The sequence below is a fragment of the Syngnathus floridae genome, chromosome 5, assembly GCF_059516105.1.
Source record: "Syngnathus floridae isolate MCC-2025c chromosome 5, RoL_Sflo_1.0, whole genome shotgun sequence".
Lineage (NCBI taxonomy): Eukaryota > Metazoa > Chordata > Actinopteri > Syngnathiformes > Syngnathidae > Syngnathus > Syngnathus floridae.
Window position 1 is genome coordinate 3,303,957 of NC_142417.1, and position 24,847 is coordinate 3,328,803.

Genomic DNA, 24,847 nt, shown 5'->3' on the forward strand with positions numbered 1-24,847 from the left:
TATACATCCTGTGCAAGTTTCTCTTCCTGCTGTCCATGAGTCTGTTTTCCACTAACGCTCCTTGTCGGTCCTCCTCAGCACGTTGGGCAAAGAGGGAGTCGAGTGCTACGAGTTGCAGGCCTCGGTCAAGGACTACTGCTTTGGGCGGGCCGATCGCGTGGTGGGCGTGTCCGTGCTGCAACTGCGCGACCTGGCCGGGCGCCGCGCCTGCGTCTGCTGGTGCCCCTTGGGTCCTGCCGTCCACGCCGACCAGACTGGCACCACTGTGCTGCGCATCCTGGCCCAGCGGCCCAATGACGACGTGGCCAAGGAGTTCGTCAGGATCAAGTCGGAGTCGCGGCCCCCCGAGGAGGGCAGTTGAACGGGGAACCGGATGCCTTCCCAATGTGGTCTGCCAAAGGCCCGAAACGAGGACTGGCCTAGAGAACTATTGTGTGTTGGGACTGCAGCAATTACTTTCGGCAAGTCCAGGAACTGCAATTACCAAAAACTAAAAAGCTCCTGTAACTTGAGGTGGGCTGGAATATTAAATACCGCCATGTCCGCATTCGGTCCTAGCAAATTTATTACATTCTTACAAAATGCCCATTCTGTTGTTTACAAACATTTTGATTTCTGTTGTCAGAAAAAGCTAAACGCTAGCTTATTAGCTTCAATCTGTGCTCTTACGTCTCTCGTACCTTGAAGGGCGAGCGTTTTGCTGCCATTTTGTCGGTGGAAAATAACGCAGTAACGCACGAGCGCTTTGAAATGTCATTTGATGACAAAGAAAAGATGAGTTTCCGTTCATTGCAAAAAAGAACGGCCGTACCGATGAGTTGGCGGCTAGTTGGCGTACCTTTCTTCACTCGATGTCCTTATACGTGGTGCTTGACGACAATACAAAAGGCGGGGCAGCAAATTGTTGTTCGTGTCACGTTACATACGGACACGAAGCGTCATCCCGGTTTTCTTGCTGCCTCGAATCCCGGTTTTCTTGCTGCCTTGAATTCAAACTGCGACGACTGCTGCCAAAACAAGGGCAAAAATTCAACTCTCTGACTTTTCAAAGTGTCTCGGTGCACGTTTTGAGTTGGATTTCAACCCGTGACGTCAGTTAGGCCAACTTTCCGTGTGTGTTTACAATGTGCCAAGTAATCCAAGAGCTCGCCTTGGATACACGTCTGTACATACGAAGGGAAAGAAAAAGCATGTACAAACCTGTAAGCCCTTATGCCATGTATTTATTGTGAATTATGTATGTGGGCTGCATGGCTCAGTGGTAGAGTGGTTGTCTCACAACTCATAGGTTGTGGGTTTGGTCCTCAACTTTGGCGACCTTGTCAAAGTGTCCGTGAGCAAGACTCCTAACCCCTAATTTGCTCCTGGCAATGCCTTGTGTGGCAGCAGCCTCCCATTGGTGTGTGTGAATGGGTGAATCAATTGTAAAATGCGTGTAGATGAAGTGCAGTCCATTTATCATTTACCAAGACTGAGCAACATGTAATCAGGCCATTTGACATATTGCGTGATATAACAGTGGACTAATGTTTTGTACATAAAATATTTATGAATGAAGTGTGGTTTAGTCTCTTCTTTTAAAGACAAAAATGGAAATAGCATTGATCTGTTCTTGCTTATTGATATTTTATGGCTAAGTATTGCGCCACCATTTGTTCAAATGAACATTCCAAAAGGCGAGTTTCTAAATACTGTGAAATATCTTTAATATATACACTACAGTACTGTATAAAATTGTTACTTATGTTGCGCTAATCACTCTTGATCACATTGTAGTTTGGAATTCTTGTCATACAGCACCATCAGGTGTCAAAATGCAGAAAATGACAATAAATTATCTCTCACAGCTATTATGTATGTTTTACGGCACGTCTCTCATTTCGGGTTATTATTAGTATTATTAATGATGATATTAAAATCATCAGGCAAGGCTTAAGGCAAAGTGGATGTCATGATGCAGGTTAGATAAGGCGGTGTCGTCACCGCGCATGCGCAGTGTGTGTATTCCGCCAAGTCGACAAGAAGCATTTTCGTCGTCGACGTCGTCTTTGCACGGGCTCCCGCTCTCGTACGTGCATGGCACGCCAGGACACCGGACAGTGACGCCCACGTCTACCACCGGGGACAAGGTGACGGTTTTGAATTCGTCCTTGGTGTCTTTGTCGTCGGTGCTAGAAAAGGTAGAAGCCAAACATCGAATGGAGGTTCTGGGTGGGCCGGCCCCGCAGGCTTGTCGGCTCATTTGTACCGAACCGACGACGCCTCCCTCAGCCTCCTCCTTAAATGTCCTTTTCACCACATTTATCCATCCATTATCTCGTCTCGTTTTATCCAGGAACATTTGTCGTGGAAAAACGCTGGTTTCTGATTGAAAAGACAGCAGAGTTCGTTTCTGGGCTGTGCATTTCGGGATTTAAATATATATATATCGCATTGACACAAAGGAACGTTTGTGTCGGTCTTGCCAGTAACAAGATTTTGCCGTGTTTTACGCATGCACAAGAAATGATTGGGCGTAAACACAGATTTAGTTTCTATTGGATGACGATGTTCGATAAATGACACACAAGAGGCCGAAGACCTCATTTGATCATCACATATTGATCCCGACATGACAGAAACAAACAGCCGTCAAGCTCCACAGAAGCAATGACTAGTATTTCCGCTGCCTTCCTTAAAAATAAAAGTCTCGTTCAGTTTCTGACACGTATTACCAGTCTTAAAAATATTATTACGAATGCATCCCACATGTAATTAGCTACAATTTACTCAGCTTTCATTGAGTTGTAGTGTGAGAATACTTTTGTTGTTTTCTTTCTTTTTGAAATTAGGATGACAAACTCACTTCTTGGGGATGTTCACTGTGGTACTTCGATACTGCGAGGGAGAGGGATGTCGATTTTGGTTAATGCTTGCTGATGTGTGTACCTGGACACTTGAGCAGCAGCATGACGGCACTCCCTTGATATGTAACAAATTGACATCAACTAGTCAGTTTGTTGCACCGGACGAACGTGACAAGCGACTGCGGCTAGTTGACAAGTTTGGCCAGTGTGAGCAAGTATGACCAGTGCAGCTAGTGTGCAGGCGCACCTTCCGTGAATCTTCTGTGGTTAGCATCTGTCTTGCAGACAGTATAAAGATAGTATCTACTCGCGTTTCTCCTCACATTACGTAACAGGCAGCCTGCCTTGGCAGGATGGCGCATACTTTCTATTTTGTGAGGGTGGCCTGTTGTCGTTCTAATTTGCTTCAGCTGCTGCACGTCGCCCCGCCACCCTGGCTGTCCACTTGTCGCAGTCATGTTAACCGAGATGCTAGCCCATGACAGCTAGCGGTCAACTCTTACATAAGCCTTGCTAAGCTAATCTACTTTAGGGAACCAAACCAGCATTTGTCAAACGTTCATCCAGGTCACGGGCATCTCTTGACCGGCGTGTCTCTTGTTGTGTGTTGCTAGTTGACGCCAAGTGCGACTTGTTGACGAATGCGTCGGCTCGGTGCTTGTGAAGCAGATAAGAAAGACATGTCGATAAGGTCGATTGGTTGTCACGAGAGACGACGTGACGAGAGAGACAAGTTGATATGCGCAAAACAAACGTGTCGACCAGAGATTGATCTGATACTTGATCTGTGCAACTAGTTGATGCGTGAGGCTAGTTATGTGTTAACAGTTCACCTTTGCGACTGGATCCAGTCGAGTTCTGTGCGCTGACAAAAATAAATTTGACTATAAAGTAGTAACACGCAGTTTTTGTTTGTCTGCAGATGTCTTTCTCCGTCTTTGACTTTGTGTTCCGTGCTGACCATACCCTCGACTTACCCACCCTCTCCCGGCGGTGCCGCTGAGCTGCACCCGGCCTGCCGCCGCTGAGCTGCACCCGGCCTGCCGCTGTTGAGCGACCCCGTCAACACAGCGCAGGCTCGTCTGATTTCGAGCGTGTTGCTTCTCCGCCCCCATGGACGGCCCCCCTAAACTGTCCGGCGAGACCCTGATCGTGCACCACATCCCCCTGGTGCACTGCCAGGTGTCGGGGCGGCGGCGGGGGGTCTGCGGTGTCGGGAGTGGCTCTCTAAAGAGGGGCAACCCGTTCAGCCCCCCGGAGAACTTGGGCCTGAGCCGCACCACCTCCCTTCCGGAGAGGGACGTCCTCCAGAGGGAGGCGCTGCTCTACAGCAGCCTGATTCAGACCTCCGCTCACAACACGGCACCGGAGAGGAAGGGCGGCGGCAGCACGGCTAGCGACGACTCCTCGTTCACCTCCAGCATCTCCGACGAGCAACTGGTCGCGGCTCACACGATACCCCGGGTCAAGACCAGGAGCCGTCACCCGCTACGCTGCAACCCGTTTCTGGTCAAGACTGACGACGAGGAGTATGAGGACGACGAGGACGACGAGGACGACGACAACCTGGCCGGCTATCACGAGGACTCCTCCTTTCACCTCCACGGCCTCGCCGAGGGCGCCTCGCCACCCTTCTGCCTGCGCGGCCTGAACTTTGCGTCAGAGTCACGCTATCGGAATGGCGCGAGCCAAAGCTCAGACCCGCCGGAGCTGGGCCGGCGGCACGGCAGCAGCGGCTCCAACATGTCGGTGGACTGCGGCGAGCACGAATGGGAGGACGACGAAGACGAAGATCCTCCCATGCCTTGTGGCATCAAGACGGGGTCCTACTCCTCAGGGTCTTTGGCGCAGCACTGCTCCTGCTGCACCGTGGCCCAGAACCGCTCCCAGGACTTCCCCGATACCTTCCCCGAATGCCCGCGGGGCTACTGCAGCGACTCGTCGTGCAACAGCTCGGACGGCGTGCTAGTCAATTTCAGCACTATTTACAACAAGATGAACAATGGCGTCCCCGAGAAGCCAGGCAACCTGAACAGCCCTGCCGAGCGGCCCTCTGCCATTGACCAGCGGGACCCAATAGAGGGCGCCTTTTACTTGGACCTCCTCACATCGCCCACGGAGCCTCCGCTGGCCTTCTCCCTTGGCCGAGAGCCTTCGTTATCCGCCTACTCCTCCAGCTCCTGCTCGGCAGAGCACCAGGCCGCCCTGGAGCTGGACGCCAACTGCAACTCCTTCTGTCCGACGCCCGCAGGGGGGGGCGTGTCCTGCCTGCAGAGTCGGGCCCGGCTGGTGGTGGCCAGCCAGAATTACTACAAACTGGTCACCTGCGAGCTGTCATCCCAGTCTCCGCCCAGCCCCGCCGGATCGTCCGTCCACAGTGGCTCAGAGGAGAACAGCAGGGGCAGCCCGCCATGCTCCACCCAACCCAGCGAGTACTTCCTGTTCCGGCAGAGGGCCAACCAGCAAGTGGAAGATGAGGGGGAGGATGAAAAGTCAGTGACGGTGAGCCCTCAGTTTTGTAAAAGTTGATTCATGCGTGTGTTGTTTTCCATCATCTTTTCATTTTGAATTTGCATTCAGATAATCTAATTTTTTATTTTTCCATTTTGATGAATGTACAAAATGGGCATATCAACGGAGCAGTAGCAAGCAAAGAACAAAGAATCATCTTCTGCTTTTTCTTGGTCTGCTGACTGTTGCCTGTGATTTCCCCCCCGACTGATGTAGTATGCATTTTATTTTTGCATCTGTGACGCTAAGTCACCACATCTGCTGCGCTGAATCTTGGAGCGTGACTCAAAATCATGTCACATGAGTCCGAGCGCCATTTGCCATGCGTACCTTTTTACTTCATCGTTGGCGAAGCAGACGGAGTGCAGCGTGCAGATTGGTAGACAGAGAAGGTTCCTCAGTGCCTTTCACGCTCTTCTTCCAGCAGCCTGTGGCGGCTAAAGAAGATGAAGACGAGGAGGCGGCGGACGAGCCAGACGCCCCTGCCGATCTCCTCCAAGTGTACGTCAACGTGTCGCCCCCGCAGGACGAGCAGGACGCCGGCCGACTGCGATCCCGCAGCTACGACCGCAACCTGGACAAGTCCTCGGGACCCCACCCGGGCTCTCTGGAGCGCATGCTGAGTTGCCCCGTGCGCCTCAACGATGGGGGCGGCGCTCTGGCCGAGCCTCCTCCTGCACCGCCGCCCCGGGTCACCTCCTTCGCCGAGATGGCCCGCAGCAAGCGGCGGCACGGCAGCTCGCCGTCCCTCAAGGCAGATCCCTACTCTTCTGGCGAGTTCTCGCCCAGCCGGGAGGGTGACGCCGCGGCCCCCGGTTGTGGCCAAGACGCCACCCGGGAGACCGACGTTGAAGGTGTGTCTTGTGCGCTGCCTTCCCGTCTTCACTTGCATTCTTCCTTCCCCCCTTTCTTTCCACCCTGGTTTCCTCCCCTCCGTCTTCCACCGTTATTGTGTCTGAGCAGTTTTCAAGTAATGTTATTTGGCTAAGCTAATGTGCTTTCTGTTAGCTGACAACATTGCTTCAATGATAATTATCTTAGTTTATATGAACAAGTGAACAGATTTAGATTCAGCAATGGTTTTTGCTCTTCTTGATGCAGGCAGGTCCTCCAGCTGCTCCGACGTCCATCCGGCTGTGGTGCGTTACGGCAAAGACCAGAGGCCCACCTCCCTCCCCATCCAGCCCTTCACCTTCCACCACCAGCTGGCCCCTAAGCCCCCCCAGCCTAAGCCCCCGCCCCACCTGATGACTGGCTACGTGTCTGGCATACAGGCCTGCTCTGGCTCCGGGGACGAAAGCGAGGAGCGCCATCGGGAGGTCCTAGCCAGAGCCGCGGCTCCCCCCGGGTCCGTCCGTCCGTCTCCCTTGGGGAGTTACTCCCCAGTGCACCTTCAGGAGGAGGCCGCCAGCAGCAGGACCTGCTCCACGTGCACCCCGAGCCCCCCGCCCCCTCACGACCTCTCCCGCTGCCCACATAGCGTGGTGCGCACGGGGCCGCCGCACTGCACCCCTCCCCCCGCTGGCCTTGGTGCGAAGAGGGGGGTGGCGCCCCCCACCCTGCCGCGCCTGCACGGGGACGTTGTCAGCCCACTGGGGTGCGTCAAGACTGGAAGCCTTGTGGAGGGAAGCAGGATGCAGAATGGTCAGTTTCACATCACTAAGAAGTAGCTCCGCTAAGGAGAGATTCCGTTTGTCCAAACTGGAACGTGAAAATTATTGTATGAATGCCAATCCACTGACAAAAAAAATGAGATTGATTATGAGAAAGTAACATTTTGATTGTTTGAAAATGATGCCAAATTTCCTTCCACTTAGTGTCACGTGTATTGCTGTGAGGTACTATGAGCCTAAATTTGCTGGCCCATAAATTTCTCATTCTCGGGGATGCTGTTGTTTGTTTTCTGGACTTCCCTTGGACTTGCAACGTTTTCTTTCTCTTCATCATCTTGATGTTTGTGATGATCTCGTCCCGCCTTATTCTTACTGTTCTTCTTTCCTCCTCGCACTCTTCTGGCAGCGCACCACCTCTCCCCCCAGGCTTTAAAGTGGCGGGAATACCGACGTCAGAACCCTCTTGGCGGCGAGAGACCGGCTGGCGTTTCCTCCATGTCAGATCCGCGCCGTCCTCTCCGACGCAATGTCTTCGATTTCCCTTCAGCTCCTCGCAGCCGGCCGACGGGACACCTTCACGGTACGGCGTGGGTCACGTGACCACCTACTTCCTGTTTCGGGTGTGTAATTGGGAGTCTGTTGTTCTTTTGTCTATCTTCAGTCAAGCAGATGCAGCAGAACCTGCCCCCAGATTACCTGTCTCTGACTGAGAGGCCGCCCGAGGAGTTCTGCCTGTCCCCGGATGCCTCCGCAGCTTCATCCTTGTCCTCTTCTTCCGCCGCCTCGCGGTCACAGTTAGCCGTCAATATGACTCACAAGAGAGGTTGGTGAGCGTGAACGCCAGATTGAGTCTTTTTGGGAGCATTGAGAAAAGTCACCTTTGTGCTCCCTATCATGCAGAAAATTGCATCGACAAATAAGAGTTTGTTAATTAATTAATCCAATTAAAAATCCAAATGACGCTGTTGGTATGTGGGGAAAAAATACTGTAGTCTAAATATATGATATGAAGGACAACAAATCCCTGCGACATAGTTTTGCAGCAGCACTCTTTTTTTTAAAAGGCAAACTAAATGCTGACGTTGCTGCGTTCCGGACTTTTGCCAGGTTTGGTGAAGGCTGTCAACACGGCAGTCGATCTGATCGTGGCTCACTTCGGTACGAGCCGAGACCCCGACGTCAAAGTAAGTCCAACACGTCTGCGTTGGCGTCAGTCTGTTGATACTCATGCGGATTTTGCATTCGGGTGGGACCAGGCCAAGTTGGGCAACAGCTGGGTGAGTCCCAACGTGGGTCACCTGATCCTCAAGTATTTATGCCCGGCGCTGCACGAGGTACTGCAGGACGGCCTCAAGGCCTACGTGTTGGACCTGATCATCGGACAGCGCCGCTGTCAGCCCTGGAGTCTGGTGGAGGCCTCCACGCAGCTGGGTAAGGACCAACCAGGCTCCCTCCAGTTGTTTCGGAGAGGCCTTAACCATGTTGGGTGTTTTTGCCGGTCAGGTCCATCCACGCGCGTCCTTCACAACCTGCTGATGAAGGTGAACCAGTTCTCGGAGCTGACGAGCCACAGCATGAGACTCAACGCCTTCATCTTTGGTCTTCTCAAGTAAGTCCCGCTTCTCTTTGTTTTATTTTGAGCCTCTCGTTCATCTCGTCGCTCTTCTTTTCCAGCCTCAAGTCTTTGGAGTTCTGGTTCGGTCACCTCCTGACACACGAAGGTAAGTTTACTTACTTTTATCTGCGAAGAGAAAAAATAAGGAAGACAGGAGAACAAGTAGTTGAAAAAGTCCAAAACCTAAACGTGGCCACGGCAAAGTGGAGACTGCGGAGTTGTAGCTGAGCATAAGTGGCAAGATAAGGAACATGTCTCCTCTTTGATGCATCACCTCCACATAAGCTTCTCCTTTGGTTCCAGACATCATCGCCGCGCACTACAACACCTGGGGCCTGGTCCCGCTGGCTCAGGGTGCGTGTCAGCAGCTGTTCGGCGAGCTCCTTCTATTGCTGCAGCCCCTCTCGCTTCTCCCGTTTGACCTGGACCTCCTGTTTGAACCCCGGCTCCTGGCGACGGGACGCGAGCAGCAGAAGCGGCGCAAAGAGCTGCTGCGCTCAGCGGGACAGTCCACCACCAGCTCCACCCTGCAGCTCATGAGGGGCTGGGGTGCCGCCGTCGGGGACATGGTCACCGGGAAAGAGAGGGTGGCGATGAGGCCAGATGGCACCTGGCCCAGGACGGAGGCTTCCAGGAAGGAGAGTGTCCCGGTGGGGGTTGCTAACGGGGCCGAGGACAGAGTGGCGGGTGGACAGAGGATGAAGGGAATAGGGCAAGAAAGTGAGGAAAAGGACGTAGGGAATTATCCCCTGCGGAAGGACCCCGCAGCCATGCACGAGGGGCGCCAGCGTCAGGACCGCCAGGCTGGATGGTGGTACCAACTCATGCAATCCTCCCAAGTCTACATCGACCAGTCCGCAGAGGGTTCCAAGTTCGTCAAAACGGACAAGCGCCGGACGTCGGCCGAGCGCCGCCCTTGCCGGCTGCCGCCCGCCAGGGAGGGTGCAGTGGAGGGCGCCGAGTCTGGCTCTGGGGGACGGCCCTCCTGGATGGGAAGCCCGCCTGAGTCCCTTCTCAACCAGGAGGTGACGGCGGTCCCAAGTCCGGCGACCAAAGTCCAGCCGGAGAGCGTTGCTCAGGGGCTGCGCTGGGGGCGGCTCTTCGGATCCGCCGTTGGGTCGGCGACCAAGACATACGCAAGTGAACTCAAGGCTAAAGCTCAGAAGAACAGGTACTTTCAAAAGAGATCTAAATTCAGTACACCGGCCAAGCTAATCACGCTCGTGGTTAAGCCGTGGCACAGGTGTTTCAAATGAACAAAAAGTCAATTGGTTGTATTTTTCAGGTTGCCGTCTGGCTGGCTCGGTCTGGACTCATCGGTTTTGGGCCTAATGGCGCAGACTATCGGTGCTGGGGGCAGCCAAAAGGTAGAGGCGGCGCCCACCAGGCCCCCGTCCGGTGTGGTTTCACCCAACGAGACCAATGCTAGTGAGACTAAACTCTCAACATGGTAGGAATCGTCAAAAGCAAAAAGTCGCTTCAAACAAACATGCAGCAGTTACCTAGTTATGAAATCAGTGAAGGGCATTGTCTTCCACCCTTGAGTTTTCCGGCACGGACGGAAGATGGCCACCTTTGGGAGCCTTTACCTCAGAACTCCACGAAAACAATCCCATAATCACATAGAGTTGAGAGTTGGGGATTTGAAAACGATGTGGCTCAAGTTGTTCTTTTCCTCCTTCAGCAAAGTGCAAGCGTTGTGCCACCACATCGCCACAGAGACGGGACAGCTCAGCTTCAACAAGGGCGACGTCCTACGAGTGCTGAGCAAGGCGGATCCCGATTGGCTTCTCTGTTCTACGGGCGCCGCTCGGGGCCTGGTGCCCATTGTCTACGTCTCGCTCTGCAGCACCGGGGAGAGCCGGGATGCCAGCGGCTCCAATGGTAGCGGCGGTGCCGGTGGCCCCTGCAGCGCTGGGAGTTCTGGTGATGAGTCTGAATCCGGCCAGTGAAGTCCCTCCACCCACGGTGAACAGGAAGTGACCTCCATTGACCCACGTGAGCATGCAACCCGCCAAATAACCAAAACCCAAAGACTTGCAACTGGACTGTGATCATGTCACCAATATTATGGTTATTATTAATATTACGATTGGTAGCTATCGATACACCAGGTTGGACTTGCTGTCAATCACTCCCATGTGTGGAGGTGGATGGGGCCATCATGTAATGTGACATTACATGCTCCGTTTGTCCACTAGAAGATGCAGCACAGGGATGGGCATCAAATAGATGAATACGTAATCATGTCTTAAATCACTGTAGTCAAACCGATAAGAATTGTCTTGGCTCCGTTAAAGAAACAAACGCGCATCCTGTACTTCCTGTAATGTCACTGGAGTTAGCCCTTGTAGCTTAGCATGCTTTGCTAAAACCATTGTCACGCTAACTACCTACGACGGAGTCTAGTTGCTTGCAACAGATTTATACCTGGCGATCCCACTACGAGTGTCTGAATGTTCTTTAAGCACTATTCCAAGCTAATTAAAGCGCTACGGCAGAACGCCTGACGTCGAAATGACGGAAGTCGTACAAACGTTCACAATGAAGGAGACAAAGTCCAGTTTGGTAACATTAGCTTGCCTGTGCTTTGTTTGCAATTTACTCTGAAGGAGGGAGTTTTTTACATGTTTGATATTTAAGACCGGGAGCAAAAAAAAGAAGCCTCTCACATCACAAAGAATTTATTTTTATGCCCGTGAAATAGCACGTTACCCTGAAACATTGCCCAGTTGACAATTTGACCCAGGATCTAATTATTTCCACTGTTTCGACGTTGCTGTTTCCGCCATATAATCATAGTTGCGGTTCAAACTAAGTTTTAGCGAGCTTGGGTCCTGAAGAAAAAGAAGGGAAATTTGCACTGTTTGGACACTTTATTGATGGTGTTAGCCTCTTTGTCTGCTTTTCTTGTACAGTTGAAACTATTTAATAATGCCAACAGTATTCCAGTGTAAATACGTCGTTTGCTATTTGTTAGAAGATTCCCCCAACCTGTAAATCTATACACCATCTTCCTCTTGTGCATATGTATGATGCTACCCAGCTAGTGTGGCTAACTAAAGTGCTCTTGTGACCACATGACTCCTGTGTGTGTGTGTTTATAAAGTAGAAAAGTAAGACATTTTGGATGCAACTATGGTATGTGATAACAGTAAAGAAAAATATTTTACTTAAAACAAATTGGCACCATTTTGTTGGAGCAGATTTTCAGGCAATACCGAGACTTTTTTTTTCTTTTGTAAATGTAACAAAATAGTAGTATATCCTGAAAATGAGACATTTTTTTCATCATCCCACTCGCCTATGCTATTGAGTTAAAAAGCAAAGCATAAAAGTCCAATCCACCTAAATTCTGCTATTTAAAAAAAAAAAAAAAGTCATAGTGAATCGTCCAATCAGATTGCACGTTCTGGCAGCACTGTCACGCCTTTGATTTTAAGGCAAAAAAAGCGTGTTGGGGGTAAAAAAAAAACCATAGCGCAACCAGCAATGATGCAAAAAACATTGACGAATGACAAAAACCATAATATAAAACAGATGTAACCAAGAGGACAACATTTTATTGGTAAACGACATGTCACATTTTCATCTTTCAACATGAGAGTCATAATATCAAGCAGCTGTAACCAAGGGGACAACATTTTATTCGTTAACGACATGTCACATTTTCTAAGTTATCCAATGTCACATTGGCGGGACACCCAAACAGTGTTGATCCTGCGAAAGAACAAACAAAAATGTTTAGTTGTTGTCGCAAATGACAAAGAACACGGTTCACTTTTTGAATTTGTAAAACTATTTTGACCCAAAGTCAAAAGTGAGAAACCCTTTCATTTTGGTACTTAACAAAGCATTCAAATGCTTCAGTCTGCGGCCCACCTCGTAGTTCGTGTTCCGGCAGAAATTCTTGAGGCGGTCCACTCGTTTCATGGCTTTTTGCACGTTAGGCGCGTTGGTGGCGTAGCAAAGCTTGGTTCCGCTTCTGCACACAAAACTGAACCACAACGTGGCCGTCACATCAAAATACGTTTGCCACCGTTAATGTCAAGTCGCAGAAGCCAAACTCACACAATGGCGCTAATACGGCAGCCGGAGCCGGCGATCTGATGGCGGTAGTCCACCAAGGGCAATTTTTTCGGCATTGCCTCACCATAGGCCTCCAAGCAGCAGTCGCTGGGCATCTGGCCGTGCGACACTGACGACAAAATGAAAAGAAAATGTCATTACGAAGAGCAAAAAAAAAAAAAAATCATTACCGTTTTGAGTTGGTATACAAGTGAAATGTTCAATACATTAACAGAGTTATAATCAAAGTCCAAATTCAATTCTCTATCAAATGGAACAGATTCATTACAATTTCAATTAAATCTATCCATTTACTCTAAACAAATACAAAATAAATGTACCAGTAATAACGCCATGTTTTACAATTGAATTAACACGCATTCCTATTTTAATCATCTATGATCATTGCAATGCATCTTTGAATGAAGCTGAAAAGCTTTGAGTACAAGTGTCCCTAATATACTGACCGGTGCAGCAGCAGGAGACAAGGATGAGGACGAGGAAGAAGCTGAGGAAGTCGTGCGGATTCATGACTGCGCTTTCTGACCAAAAAAGAGACATGGCGCCGGCCTTTAAATCCTCTTTGTCACCAACTTTCACTTTCACTTTTTTTGTCTTAGCCTCCCCCCCCCCCCCCCGCCCCGCCCCCCCCCCCCCCCCTTATTACCATGTGATGCTTCTGGTTTTTTTTTTTTCCAACATTCGTGTTTTCTTGTAACTCATTCACAGCATTTAAATTCTTTTGAGTTATCATTTGACAACCATCATGACCCTTATCTCGTCCAAACAATAAATGTGTCTGGTGTGAGCGCTCACCGCACTAAACACTAGATATCCGAATAGGGGTGTGCAGACTTCTTCTAGCTCCGATATGTGAAAGAAGCTATGTGTGCAGGTGTTTGGTTGCGTGTTTGTGCTCGCCCACCACCCGGACAAGCATCATCAAGACAAAAAAGCTTGCCAAGTGTGTTGAAACAACCTCAACACATCAATAAGATGATAATGATGAAAGTCTATTTTTATGGGCCGCTTCTGCAGTCATGTGATTTTCAGGAAATCACTTGTGTCGACTTTGGCTTCGTGAGAAACTTATCGGGGGCAGAAAAAGGTAGTGATGAGATTGAAACTAACAATCCTACATGTACATTGTGCATCAGTCTAAAAAAACAAAAACTTCATCATGCATAAGCGGTACAGATAATAGATGGATGTTTGACATTTCTTTTTTTTTGTGGAGACAGATGTTAAAATGGACTTTTTTCTTTGGGCAAAGAGAGGTTTGGTGAGATTGCATTAAGAGGAAGCGTTGGAGATCGAAAGTTTTGGGTTCAGTGGAAAAATCCACCTGCAAAGTGCCTTGAGGAGAGTTGCCTCATGCTCTGTTTCATTTCAGAGAAAGTCTGCATCTCTTCCTGTTATGCTGCTTGGCAAACATCCCAAATAAATAAAAAAAAATGTGTCGCAGCCAGCTGGGTGATTCCGGGAAGCTCCTGAATTTATCATTCATTCATTATATTATTTCACACAAAATTGAGGATCCGACCAGAAGGCCCTGAAAAATCTTAGGCATCCACGTCCAGAAGTGAGGAGGAAGTCGACCATTTGAAGTGAATGCTATGGCTCACACTTGCTGACATGAATAGATTGTCATGTTTATGGATGAGCGAGGCACAAATACAAGCTACGTTAAAGACAATTTTACAAAAAGACACATTCACTGGTCTTCAGTTTCATTCTTAGTTATGTTGACGCGGAAGTCGAAAGAAAACAAAAAGTATGACCATAAACATTTTGCACGACAATGCAAATATTTTCTTACGACGGCATCCTGTCCAAAAGTCTGTTTATATCAGGAAAGGTAAAGTTTACTCAAGCATTTAAATGTCAACTGTTGGTTTCTTTTTCAAAACTGTAAACACTTGAAAAATAATTGGTGTCGACCACCCATAAGCTTCTTGAGGGCAAAAAGTATGGAGAAAAAAGTAAGCATATCCGCAGGTTCCCAACCTGGAGTGATTTCGTTAGGTTGGTGATCTGATGTCAATGTCACTGGCGCCCTCTCGTGGCCGCTGTTGCACGTCCTTCCAGGGGTTTGTCCTCTTCCTTGCCCCCGGCAGATGTCAGCTTCGCTCCTCGGATGTCAATGTGAGCCACTGGCGCCCTCTCGTGGCCGCCGTTGGACGTCCTTCCAGGGGCTTGTCTTCTTCCTTCCCACCGGCAGATGTCAGCTTCGCTCCTCAGATGTCAATGTGAGCCACTGGCGCCCTCTCGTGGCCGCCGTTGCACGTCCTTCCAGGGGCTTGTCTTCTTCCTTCCCACCGGCAGATGTCAGCTTCGCTCCTCGGCGTGTTGTTCCCGGCTCTCTGACTGCTCGCTCAGTCAGTGCTCGGCTCTGCTGGAGGGATGCTCGCCGACCGACTGGGAAAACGAGGAGCCCAGCGCTAAGCTTTTTTGTTTATTTTTTTTCCTCCTTTGGTGTGTGTGTGTATGTTAAGCGAGGAAAGAATGGCCACCGGCCGGCACTGAAGCCGCGGGAGCGGCGGACCGAGGCGTCCCGTGTAATGGATGTACGTGGAGGCCGCCCGCCCGGAGCTCCTCGACGCGCCGCTGCACTCCTCCCCTCTGAGTCCGGGCCAAGTGTTTTGCAGTGACCGCTACTTGGCTGGTGAGTCTTGCGTACTCAACGGAGACTCCGCGGAGAAGCTAAATGGCTGGGGCGAGTTAGCATCAACAAGCGTCGTGCGCCTCGGCTACTTCCCCACACCCAGTTTCGGCCTAAATGTACCTTGTCTGTCGTTCGCTTTTCGATTTCACATTAATCATTCATGTTGTGATAGCTACTATCTTATTTTGCATGTGGGAGAGCACGTAAAAGGGGTCGCTGGAGGTGCTAGCGGGATCATCCGGCGGCTAGCAAAGGGACAGACCCTCCTGCAACGCTGCCCCCCGAGCTGCTTCGACCGTGGAAGCGTTTTGTGGCGTGATGGTGTCCGAATCGTCGCGTCTACCGAAGCGAGGCGGGCGAGCGAGCGGCCGACACGCAATAATGCCGCTGTGATTTATCAGACGAACATGACGAAGGTGGGGGAGGGTTGTTTCGGTCACGGTACCGGATGGCCGGTTCGGTTCGTGTGACGTTCCAGAGGAAATGACTGGCATTTTAGTCCGCTTACGTCGGGCCTCGGTGCGGTGGTGGTGGTGGTGGGGTGCATTGCTAGATTAGTACACCGACCGGCGACGACGCGCACCAGTCCGGTGGGAAATGTGTGCGGAGCCGGTGTGGAGCGCTCGAATGTGGTTGGTGTGTAACAGTCGCACCAAACATGATGGAAACATGCGTTACGTGTGTAAATTGCACACGGGCGGGCGGCTTTGTATTCCAACCGGATGGGGAGTCGCATCAGTGTGTAACATCAACATTGTTGTTGTTGACATTTCCTTCATCTGAGATTCAAATATCGGGCGTCATGTGTGTAACAGAACCAAGTGATTGTTTACAAATGTGGTCAAAATTGGTTCCATGTGTGGCAGAATCATGTTCAAAATTGTGTTACCAACATATGAGGCGTTACACATGGTGTTGGTTACAGGTGTCAGAACATTGACGATGCGTTCGACGGCAGGTAGAAACATGGGCAGGTGTGTACTGCCAACACGAGGTGCTCGCTACTCATGGTTTTACAAAGTACATGTATTTTAGAAACGAGTTCTTTGCAACTATTTTCTCTGAGGTTTCACGTTTGTTTATTTACCATTATTATTTTTAATGGGCGATATTATTCAACATGACTCCGTCCGGGTCCGAGATGGGACAGCAAGCGAGCGCTAAGGGTCGTCTGTCCTCATTTTGCTACCCGGGTGGTAAAGCGGTTGAGCTGTTTTGAAAGAGTGGGTGCGGCCCGGGCTTCAAGGCACCCGCCGGCAAACGGGCAATGCGGCCGAGACCCGAGCAACATGACAGAGAGGCAAACGCACCACAACAAAGGGCAGAGCTGCGACAAAAGCAGCGCCAGTATCTTCTTACATGCCGGAGGCCTTCTCAGGGCCGAGAATGTTTGAATCCAAGTCAAAGTGTGCAGTTTTCTAGCCATACGTTATTACCGATTTTTTTGTTCTTTCACTCTTACATTCACCTGATGCATGAAGTAACACACAAAAACCCGACATGCTATTATTTCAAAGTTTCAAAATGGTGTAGTTGAATTTGGATTGAGTCTTCCAACCCATGACAGCTAAGCTCCACATTGCCACATGTTATCACCATGGCGACGGACTGTCAAGCCCAAAGTCTCGGCACTTGTTTGTGGTCTACTGCAGGGGGTCACGAAACCTGGCTACTGTGTAATGCGGAGGGCTACCAGTCACCATTGCGAGGGGCGCGCGTTTAGTCCGGGTCCTCGCCGACTCGTCGGGTGCACTTTTGACGGATGGGTGGATGTACTTTCTATCACCTGAACACTCGGCGTGACTCATTGTTTGCTCTCTAAAGTTGCCATCCCAGTTCTTTTGCGACACGTGTGACGAGGACACAGCCTTCTTTTTGCCTCCGCTCGTTCTTATTCCGACGCTGCGTGCACGTCGCCGGTGTCAGGGGGGGATCAGCTGCACCAGTCCCGGCAGGCCGGCCACACGCACGCACACACGCACGGAGGCACACGCGCAGCAGGCCAGCTGGCAAACAAAGCCACTGGCACTGCCATGCTTCTCCCCTTCTCGCGCCACCGTGGGGAGAAGGCGCGACACCGCTACGGCTTCTCGTCGAAAAGACATTCCCGAGGGAAGGAAGGGCAGGCGGGTGTGTTGAAGGCAAAACACTCGAAATGAATCGCCCCTGCGTGGAGATGCTGGCCGGGCACCTGGAGAACAGCAGGTAGCGGAAAAAACAACAGCCTGTCTCCGTGGCGACCGAGGCGTTAGCTGTGGTTGCGGTCTACCATCTTTTCTGTTTTGATCGACTCGCTTTGCCGATCTCGTTTCCCACCCATTAAATTCGGTCCGGCGTTAAGACGGGCGCAGCGATGCCCGGGAGGAACATATTTTGTCTTTGTACGTTTCCTCGGCCGCCTTCCTCACACGGCCTCGGATAAAGAAACGTCGGTATGGATTTCAGTCAGGGTTTGCGTCGTTTTGCGTCCGGTTCTGAGATATTGTTTGGACGTTTGTGAATTTCAGGTTGGTCTTGAATCAACTCGCGGGAGACATCGGGCGGTTATGTCACGCTTTCTCCCACTGGCGCGGCGGCCCCTTGAATACGTCGGGCTTGTCCGCATCTCGCTCGGCGGGAGACGCTCATCGCACGCGACGGACGCTCTCGCTCAGGAGTTTGCGTTTCACTGACTTATTTGGCTGACTCGTTTTGATTGTCGGGGGACTTTTAACTGGACCAAGTGAAAGTAGCTCGTCCTCGAGTCACTTGAGTACATCCAATAACAATCGGTCTTCCGGAATTCTGCAACTCCTAGAATGACCATAGCGGTCATTTTGACACTATTATTTGTTTATATTTGGATTTTTATGAGAAAGATCTAATTGGTGGACTACGTAAAAACACACCATGTCACCAAATGTCAACTATAATTTTGTTTATTTAATTGACGCAACATAACATAACATAACAGTGTTGAAATGCAAACATTTTCTCTGTGAAAATTCCCCCCCCATAAATTCCATATATTAAAAAATGGAACTTGCTTTTAATATAAGCTAGTATCATCATTGGACCTTGACAATCCACTCTATTAAATTCTATGAATTTTCCAAAATGCTGTGATACCTGAGGGCACTGTAGTAGATAGATTTTTTTTCTTTCTTTTTTTCCTTCGTCTGAATCAGATTCTATTTTTAAAATGTCAGCAGGTGCCGTGACGCCAGCCGCCTGTCCCTCTCGGAACGTTTGTCCCGCCGTGACTCAGGAAGCAGCATGCTGATTTTTCTGGGCATCGTCATGATTTCTTTTCGGACATTTTGCGTCCGACCGGACTTTTTATTTGGGTCGACCGAGGTTTGGCTCTTCTCACGCTAACTGCTTCGCTGCTTTGTGTTTTACCGTTGAGGAATGGGAAATACAATTAAAAAGCTGAAGTAGACCTTCTGGAGCGTTTTGATGGGTCGCTCGTTCCCATCCTAAAATCACTTGCTGTCCTGTTTATCAATTTGAGGAACTGCAAACCACAATAACAGCAGATTCAACACACACACACACATCCTGTTTGAAGCGTTTCCCGTTCCTGAGGGACTGCGGACGCAGGCATTAAGATGTCACGCGCGAACGCTTCTGTTGGGTTCATAGGCTGAGCTCCACAGGGGTTTGCTTTCACACAAAGCCAAAGTACCTGTTGGTTGCTTGTCATCAGCGTGGACACATTCTCCCACCAACGCTATTCAAACTTCAAACAATCTTTTGTCCAGGGCGAGCTTCGTCCTGAGCAAGCCTCTCAAGATGAACATGATGAAAAGGATCATGGGGCGGCCGCGTCAGGAGGAGTGCAGCCCACAGGACAATGCCTTGGGCCTGATGCACCTGCGGCGCCTCTTCTCCGAACTCTGCCACCCGCCCCGTCACATGACGCAGAAGGAGCAGGAGGAGAAGCTCTACATGATGCTGCCCGTCTTCAACAGGGTGCGTGAAAAAGCAGTAATAGTATTCCTACACGATGGCCACAACAGGCGCCCGGACTGACTGAGGTTCAGTGGTGCTAACTTTTACTCGCTGACGAGGTCAGCCTTTTAAAGCTATAAACACTCAAAGTCTGTGAAAGTGAGGATAGTGACCCCAGGTGGACAACGATAATAATACATGTCCAATTGGCCCTCGTGTTGCTACGGTACTCTAATCTGCCCAGGCCCTCCGCCAGTTGGTATCGCTGGCCGTGTAACTTCACCGAAATAAGCGGTTGGACTCTTTGTTGAATCAGATTTCATTCTCGGGTCAATGATGACGATGTCATCATTTTTCCGTCCTCCAATTGGCTGTTCGGAGCAAAAACTGGTTGCAGCCAACATGGACTTGCAAAATAGGCGAGATGCACGCATAAATACCTTTAGCGTCTCTAGTGAGTATGATGTATTATTTTAAAATGTGACACTGTTACATGTTGTTGTACTGCAACTTTTTAAAAAAAAAAAAAAAATCCCACTATGTGCCCACTCTCAGGTTTTTGGGAATGCGGCTCCCAGCAGCATGACGGAGAAATTCTCGGATCTGCTGCAGTTCACCACGCAGGTGTCCCGCCTCATGGTGACCGAGATCAGGCGTAGGGCCTCCAACAAATCCACCGGTCAGTATGTGCGTGGAGGGGCAGACCCCTGACTGGTCGCCGGCGCGCCTAATTGCAAAAGCCGTGTCTGAGGATGATTTAAAGCTGCCTAACAAGAACGTCTTTGCATGTGCGCGCAGAAGCGGCCAGCCGAGCCATCGTGCAATTCCTGGAGGTGAACCAGAGCGAGGAGGCCAGTCGTGGCTGGATGCTCCTCACCACCATCAACCTGTTGGCCTCCTCGGGACAGGTCGGTGCAGAAGGCGCCTTGTCTGTCTCCTCGCTTGAACAATGTGTCTGTTGTGATAGCGGGCCCGCTTTTATAGCCCAACAACAACAACGGTTTTCCTGACGCTCTCTTTGTGTGTGTGTGTGTGTGTGTGTGTGTGTGTGTGTGTGTGTGCGTGTGTGTGACCAACAAAGCAGTCTCTAACACGCACGCACGTTGATTTGTCTTTCAGAAAACGGTGGACTGCATGACAACTATGTCTGTGCCATCCACGCTGGTCAAATGTCTCTACCTGTTCTTTGACCTCCCACACATGGCGGAGGCCCCGGTGGGCCCCCCCGCGCCCCCTCCCACCTCGCCGCCGGCCTCCCAGGACAAGACGTCCGGCCCGGGCCAGCCCCCCGCGGAGCTGCCCCCGGCCGACCGCCGGGCGCTGCTGCAGAAAGTCTTTGTCCAGGTACCAGAGCAGAGCACGCGTGTCACAAATCACTTGGAGGGAAACTAAAAGCATTCACCGATCCAGATTTGGGTTAGGGTTGGGGGGGGGGGTCAGATGTTACGTTGTTATGCAGAGGTGTACAATTTAATTCAATTTTATGGACAAATTTTTAGTCTAGTTGAGGGGGCGTAAAATATTTTCCTCCTCTTCTGTGGGGCATTACGAATTGAGAAGCACCGGGTTTGGGTTTGAAGCCTGCATTGGGATTGCGGGCTTCGGATGCCAAATGCGTGATGGGCGGAGTTTTAAAGGTTGTGATTTTGTTTCTTTTCACAGATCCTGGTGAAGTTGTGCACGTTTGTGTCCCCGGCGGAGGAGCTGGCCCAGAAGGATGACCTGCACCTGCTGTTCAGTGCCATCACGTCCTGGTGCCCGCCGCACAACCTGCCCTGGAGGCGGAGCGCTGGAGATGTTCTCACCACCATCTCGCGACACGGACTCAGCGTCAACGTGGTCAAATACATCCACGGTAGGGCTGGTCCATTCATCGTCATCACCACCACCAGATACTTGGCTTGACATTGAAATTGGCACCAGTAAACAAGATGATTGATTCTTTCAAAACATGCCTCTTGAAATAAAAAAAACAAAAAACAAATACATTTGAAAAAAAAGGGCCCTTGTGAAGGTCCGGCCGCATTTAATTAGCATTTAATTAGCATAGCATTAGCATGGCTTCCCGTTTTTCCACCCGAAGGAATTGCTCCCTCTTGTGTCCACAGAGAAGAAATGCCTGTCCACGTGCGTTCAGAACATGCAGCAGTCGGACGATCTTTCCCCGCTGGAGATCGTGGAGATGTTTGCAGGCCTGTCCTGCTTCCTCAAGGACTCCAGCGACGTGTCGCAGACGCTGCTGGACGACTTCCGCATGTGCCAGGGCTACAACTTTCTGTCTAACCTCATGCTCAGGTGGGCCATCAAATGGATTCCATTTTTGCCGTGTTACGGGAAATAGGCGAGCTAATGGACGAAAAATTGATAAAGAAATCCACGTACTCCTGGATCGGCGCATGGCTCCAGCGGGTTGGGGAAAGATGCAGGGTTTGGCAAGACCTTCTCTAAAGTGGTCTTTGTGTGACGGCGGGCCGACACCAGGTTGGAGCAGGCCAAAGAGGATGAATCCAGGGACGCCCTGAAGGACCTGGTCAACCTGGTGACCCGTCTGACCACCTACGGTGTGACGGAGCTCAAACCGGCCGGCCTGACCACGGGGGCGCCCTTCTTGCTGCCGGGATTCGTCCTCCCTCAGCCATCAGCCAAAGGTAGGGCTCCGGGAAGGCGGAGTTGAGCGAGACGGAGGCTCTGAGGCCATGTGTTTTGTTGGGCGCAGGGCAGACGGTGCGCAACATCCAGGCTTTCTCGGTGCTGCAGAACGCCTTCCTGCAGGCCAAGAGCGGGCGGCTGGCCTGCACGCTACTGGATGCGGTGGGCGCCGTCTACGCCGCCGACCCGGCCAACTACTTCATCCTGGAGTCGCAGCACACGCTGTCGCAGTTCGCCGAGCGCGTGGCCCGCCTGCCCGAGGAGGCGCAGGTCAAATATTTCCAGCTTCTGGACTTTGTGGTATTCAGCCTCAACTACGTGCCCTGCAAGGAGCTGTTCAGCGTCAGCGTGCTGCTCAAGGCCAGCGCCTCGCACGCCTGCAGCATGACGGCCGTGCGCGCCCTCCTTAGGATGGCCCGCCACGACCCCGTCTTTGCCGACGTGCTGCGGGAGGTGGGGCTGTTGGAGGTGCTGGTCAACCTGCTGCACAAATACGCCGCCCTCCTCAAGGACCCCGCCACCCAGCAGCAGCAACAGCAGAACAACGACCAGGGTGAGAAACGAGTTGGTTCGCGTGGGAGGGGCTTCATCTCCAACTCAGCCATCGACCAGATCATCCAGAATTCGTTTTCATCGTCCCTTCATTGTTTGGATTGCCCCAATCCTCTGAATTCCAGCCTCTCAACGGTTAATATTTGCAGAATCAGTGCGACTTTTACTTTGGAGAACAGTAACGAAACTTTTTTTTACAGATCTCCTGACGATACGGAACAAAAAATGTCAGTTTTGTGTCCCGCTTTTGCACAAAGGGACGGAGATTGAAACATGTTCTCCTCAATCCAACTCCATAAAGAACAGTTGGAATCTTACAAGGTGATCTTTTTCTCGCTTCTCCACAGCCGAGTGTAAGAACAACGCGGTGGCCGAGGAGCAGAAGCAGCTGGCCTGGCTCGTCATGGAGACGCTCACCGTGCTCCTGCAGGGCTCGCACGCCATCAACACCAACGCAGGTAACGGCAAATTCAATTGCTGTCAAATTCATCGCGACTCGAACCTCACTGTGAGCTCCACGTCTGATTTTGACCTTGTCCACGCCAACAAAGGAACAAAAAAGCGTGGCAAATATCGCTTTGATCGCTTTTGTGTCTTGACATTCTGGCGGGCCCTTCTTTCCGGCCACGTAGCCTTGTTTCGTGAGTTTGGGGGCGCACGCTGCGTGCACAACATCGTCAAGTACCGGCAGTGCCGCGAGCACGCGCTGCTCATCATCCGGCAGCTGGTGCTGTCGCCCAGCGGCGACGACGACATGGGAACGCTGCTGGGGCTCATGCACTCTGCGCCGCCTGCCGAACTGCAGCTCAAGACGGACATACTCCGGGTGAGCCACGATTCATCCGGGGAGCTCAAACATGCCGTCGTTATTTCCATCTTGATTTTGGTTCTCGATTCCAGGCCTTGCTGTCCGTGCTGCGCGAGAGCCACCGCACGCGGACGGTCTTCCGCAAGGTGGGCGGCTTCGTGTACGTGACGTCGCTGCTGGTGGCCACGGAGCGCTCGCTGTGTCCGGGTCAGCCGCCACGCACGCCCTCCCACGCCGCCCAGAACCAGAACCAAGTCTTTGAGCTGCTGTACACCGTCTTCTGCACGCTCACTGCCGCCATGCGATACGAGCCCGCCAACTCGCACTTCTTCCGCACCGAGATCCAGTACGAGAAGCTGGCCGACGCCGTCAGGTACTCAATTTGTTTTGGGAACATTTGTGCGCCATTATGCTACTTTTTGCGTGTGCATAAATATTGCAATTATAGCGCTTGTTGATCTGGCTTTTTGTGCACAAATATTATACATTCGCATTGAGATCCAGTAGGTCATGTTGCATTTTTCAGCCCAAATACAAATAGTGTTTGCGGAACTCAATTTCCGAGTACTCGCCGATACCGCTAGTACCAAATTTGCTGGTAAGCCAACGACAGCTAATTATTGTGAAAGCATACGGCCACAGGAGGGCGCCTTGGTACTGCTTTGGGTACTGGCCCGTCCGTACTTTTCTGAATGCGGGGGTCCTCCGGCAGGCTGCTGGGCTGTTTCTCGGACACCAAGAAGCTGGGCCCCACCGCCGTCTTCCCGTCCAACTCGGAGCCCTTCCAGAGGCTTCTGGAGGATGAGGCCGCCCCCGGTGGAGACGGCGTGTGTCCCACCCTCAGACACTGCGCCAAGCTCTTCATCTACTTATACAAAATGGCCACCGACTCCTTTGACAGGTACGCAGCGCCAAGTCTCCCTTGGTCTTCCTCTCTTCTACGCTACTAACTTTTCTTCTTCTTCTTCCTCCTCTTTTAACACCCGTCGCGTTTGCGTGGTCAGTCGCGCCGAGCAGGTCCCCCCCTGCCTGACTCACGAGACCTCGCTGCCCTCGCCCTGGGGCACGCCCGCTCTCGCCCGTAAGAGGTAGCTGCTCGCCTCTGGTGCTTTCCTCGTCTTCTTTCCTTTACACATCCCCGCAGACACTCTTTTGAAGTTGCTTAAAAGAAATTCAGACCTGATGAGTTTGGTGCCTGAACGGGTTGTCTACTCGCTCAAAATCACCGTAAACCGGAAAGGAGCGATGTTTGATGATAACATCAAACCCCCCCCCAAAAAATCCTTTTTTTCCTTGACCTGCCTTGGCTGACTTTGTTCCTTGTTGGCAGGCACGGCTACCACGGTTCATCGGCCCCCCCGGCGCCAGTCAAGCTTCTGACAGAGCTGAAACTGCACTCCTCCAATCCCGTCCATTCAACCCCCCCCTCCTCCTGCTCCTCCTCCTCGGGGGGCGACATGGTGGTCATCCACCCGGGTGCCGTGCTGGCCATGGTGGACCTGCTGCCGTCCGTCTCCTCCGAAAGCCAGCCTGAGGTGAGAACGCCGCTACATCGCTGGAAATCATCGTGGACTGTCGGTCATTCGT

General features: G+C 51.4%; 4 protein-coding genes across 13 annotated transcripts in view; 3 read left to right on the forward strand and 1 right to left on the reverse strand.

The window, feature by feature from the left end:
• LOC148397475 (protein unc-13 homolog B-like) overlaps positions 1–1,557 on the forward strand; it is a 45,496-nt gene extending 43,939 nt beyond the window's left edge. For all 3 annotated transcript variants that reach the window (XM_088375026.1, XM_088375023.1, XM_088375025.1), the window contains one exon: positions 79–1,557. In XM_088375026.1, coding sequence (XP_088231152.1) covers positions 79–361 — 283 coding nt within the window. In that variant the 3' untranslated portion in view covers positions 362–1,557. The remainder of the gene's footprint in view (positions 1–78) is intronic.
• Positions 1,558–1,975: 418 nt separating this feature from the next.
• Positions 1,976–11,666, forward strand: rusc2 (RUN and SH3 domain containing 2). 2 transcript variants are annotated; one of them, XM_088375027.1, is made up of 13 exons: positions 1,976–2,129; positions 3,769–5,348; positions 5,782–6,211; positions 6,459–7,001; positions 7,377–7,550; positions 7,632–7,793; positions 8,078–8,154; positions 8,227–8,401; positions 8,474–8,579; positions 8,645–8,691; positions 8,889–9,756; positions 9,871–10,035; positions 10,270–11,666. In XM_088375027.1, the coding sequence occupies exons 2-13, from the start codon at positions 3,960–3,962 to the stop codon at positions 10,535–10,537; spliced, it is 4,404 nt and encodes a 1,467-aa protein (XP_088231153.1). In that variant the 5' UTR covers positions 1,976–2,129; positions 3,769–3,959; the 3' UTR covers positions 10,538–11,666. The 2 variants fall into 2 exon arrangements, with proteins under 2 accessions (XP_088231153.1, XP_088231154.1); XM_088375028.1 differs by having other exon boundaries at positions 5,785–6,211.
• Positions 11,667–12,128: 462 nt separating this feature from the next.
• On the reverse strand, positions 12,129–13,253 carry LOC148397479 (C-C motif chemokine 19-like). Its single transcript, XM_088376677.1, has 4 exons — positions 13,121–13,253; positions 12,657–12,783; positions 12,468–12,582; positions 12,129–12,305 (listed from the first exon to the last, which is right to left on the reverse strand). Exons 1-4 carry the CDS (start codon positions 13,212–13,214, stop codon positions 12,273–12,275), a joined length of 369 nt encoding a protein of 122 aa, XP_088232803.1. The 5' UTR covers positions 13,215–13,253; the 3' UTR covers positions 12,129–12,272.
• Positions 13,254–15,000: 1,747 nt separating this feature from the next.
• The window catches only part of wdfy3 (WD repeat and FYVE domain containing 3), a 28,625-nt gene continuing 18,778 nt past the window's right edge, over positions 15,001–24,847 (forward strand). Inside the window, exons 1-15 of one of the 7 annotated variants that reach the window (XM_088376253.1) lie at positions 15,001–15,318; positions 19,062–19,272; positions 19,807–19,930; positions 20,050–20,159; positions 20,371–20,595; positions 20,914–21,106; positions 21,360–21,546; positions 21,733–21,899; positions 21,968–22,453; positions 22,800–22,910; positions 23,085–23,278; positions 23,353–23,633; positions 23,973–24,161; positions 24,265–24,348; positions 24,591–24,795. In XM_088376253.1, the coding sequence (XP_088232379.1) occupies positions 19,093–19,272; positions 19,807–19,930; positions 20,050–20,159; positions 20,371–20,595; positions 20,914–21,106; positions 21,360–21,546; positions 21,733–21,899; positions 21,968–22,453; positions 22,800–22,910; positions 23,085–23,278; positions 23,353–23,633; positions 23,973–24,161; positions 24,265–24,348; positions 24,591–24,795 (2,736 nt within the window). In that variant the 5' untranslated portion in view covers positions 15,001–15,318; positions 19,062–19,092. Of the gene's footprint in view, positions 15,319–17,266; positions 17,524–19,061; positions 19,273–19,806; positions 19,931–20,049; positions 20,160–20,370; positions 20,596–20,913; positions 21,107–21,359; positions 21,547–21,732; positions 21,900–21,967; positions 22,454–22,799; positions 22,911–23,084; positions 23,279–23,352; positions 23,634–23,972; positions 24,162–24,264; positions 24,349–24,590; positions 24,796–24,847 lie in introns of those variants that run through there. The other 6 variants (XM_088376250.1, XM_088376249.1, XM_088376252.1 and 3 more) reach the window with 6 other exon arrangements.

What these genes read in the sequence shown, in the direction of transcription:
- rusc2 (XM_088375027.1), top strand. Translation starts at nt 3,960, where the DNA reads ATGGACGGCCCCCCTAAACTGTCCGGCGAGACCCTGATCGTGCACCAC. An exon ending in GCCGACGGGACACCTTCACG is followed by an intron (nt 7,551 to 7,631) that starts GTACGGCGTGGG and finishes GTCTATCTTCAG; the next exon opens with TCAAGCAGATGCAGCAGAAC. An exon ending in TTCATCTTTGGTCTTCTCAA is followed by an intron (nt 8,580 to 8,644) that starts GTAAGTCCCGCT and finishes CTTCTTTTCCAG; the next exon opens with CCTCAAGTCTTTGGAGTTCT.
- LOC148397479 (XM_088376677.1), bottom strand. Translation starts at nt 13,214, where the DNA reads ATGTCTCTTTTTTGGTCAGAAAGCGCAGTCATGAATCCGCACGACTTC. An exon ending in TGTCTCCTGCTGCTGCACCG is followed by an intron (nt 12,784 to 13,120) that starts GTCAGTATATTA and finishes TTTTGTCGTCAG; the next exon opens with TGTCGCACGGCCAGATGCCC. An exon ending in GCCGGAACACGAACTACGAG is followed by an intron (nt 12,306 to 12,467) that starts GTGGGCCGCAGA and finishes GTTCTTTCGCAG; the next exon opens with GATCAACACTGTTTGGGTGT.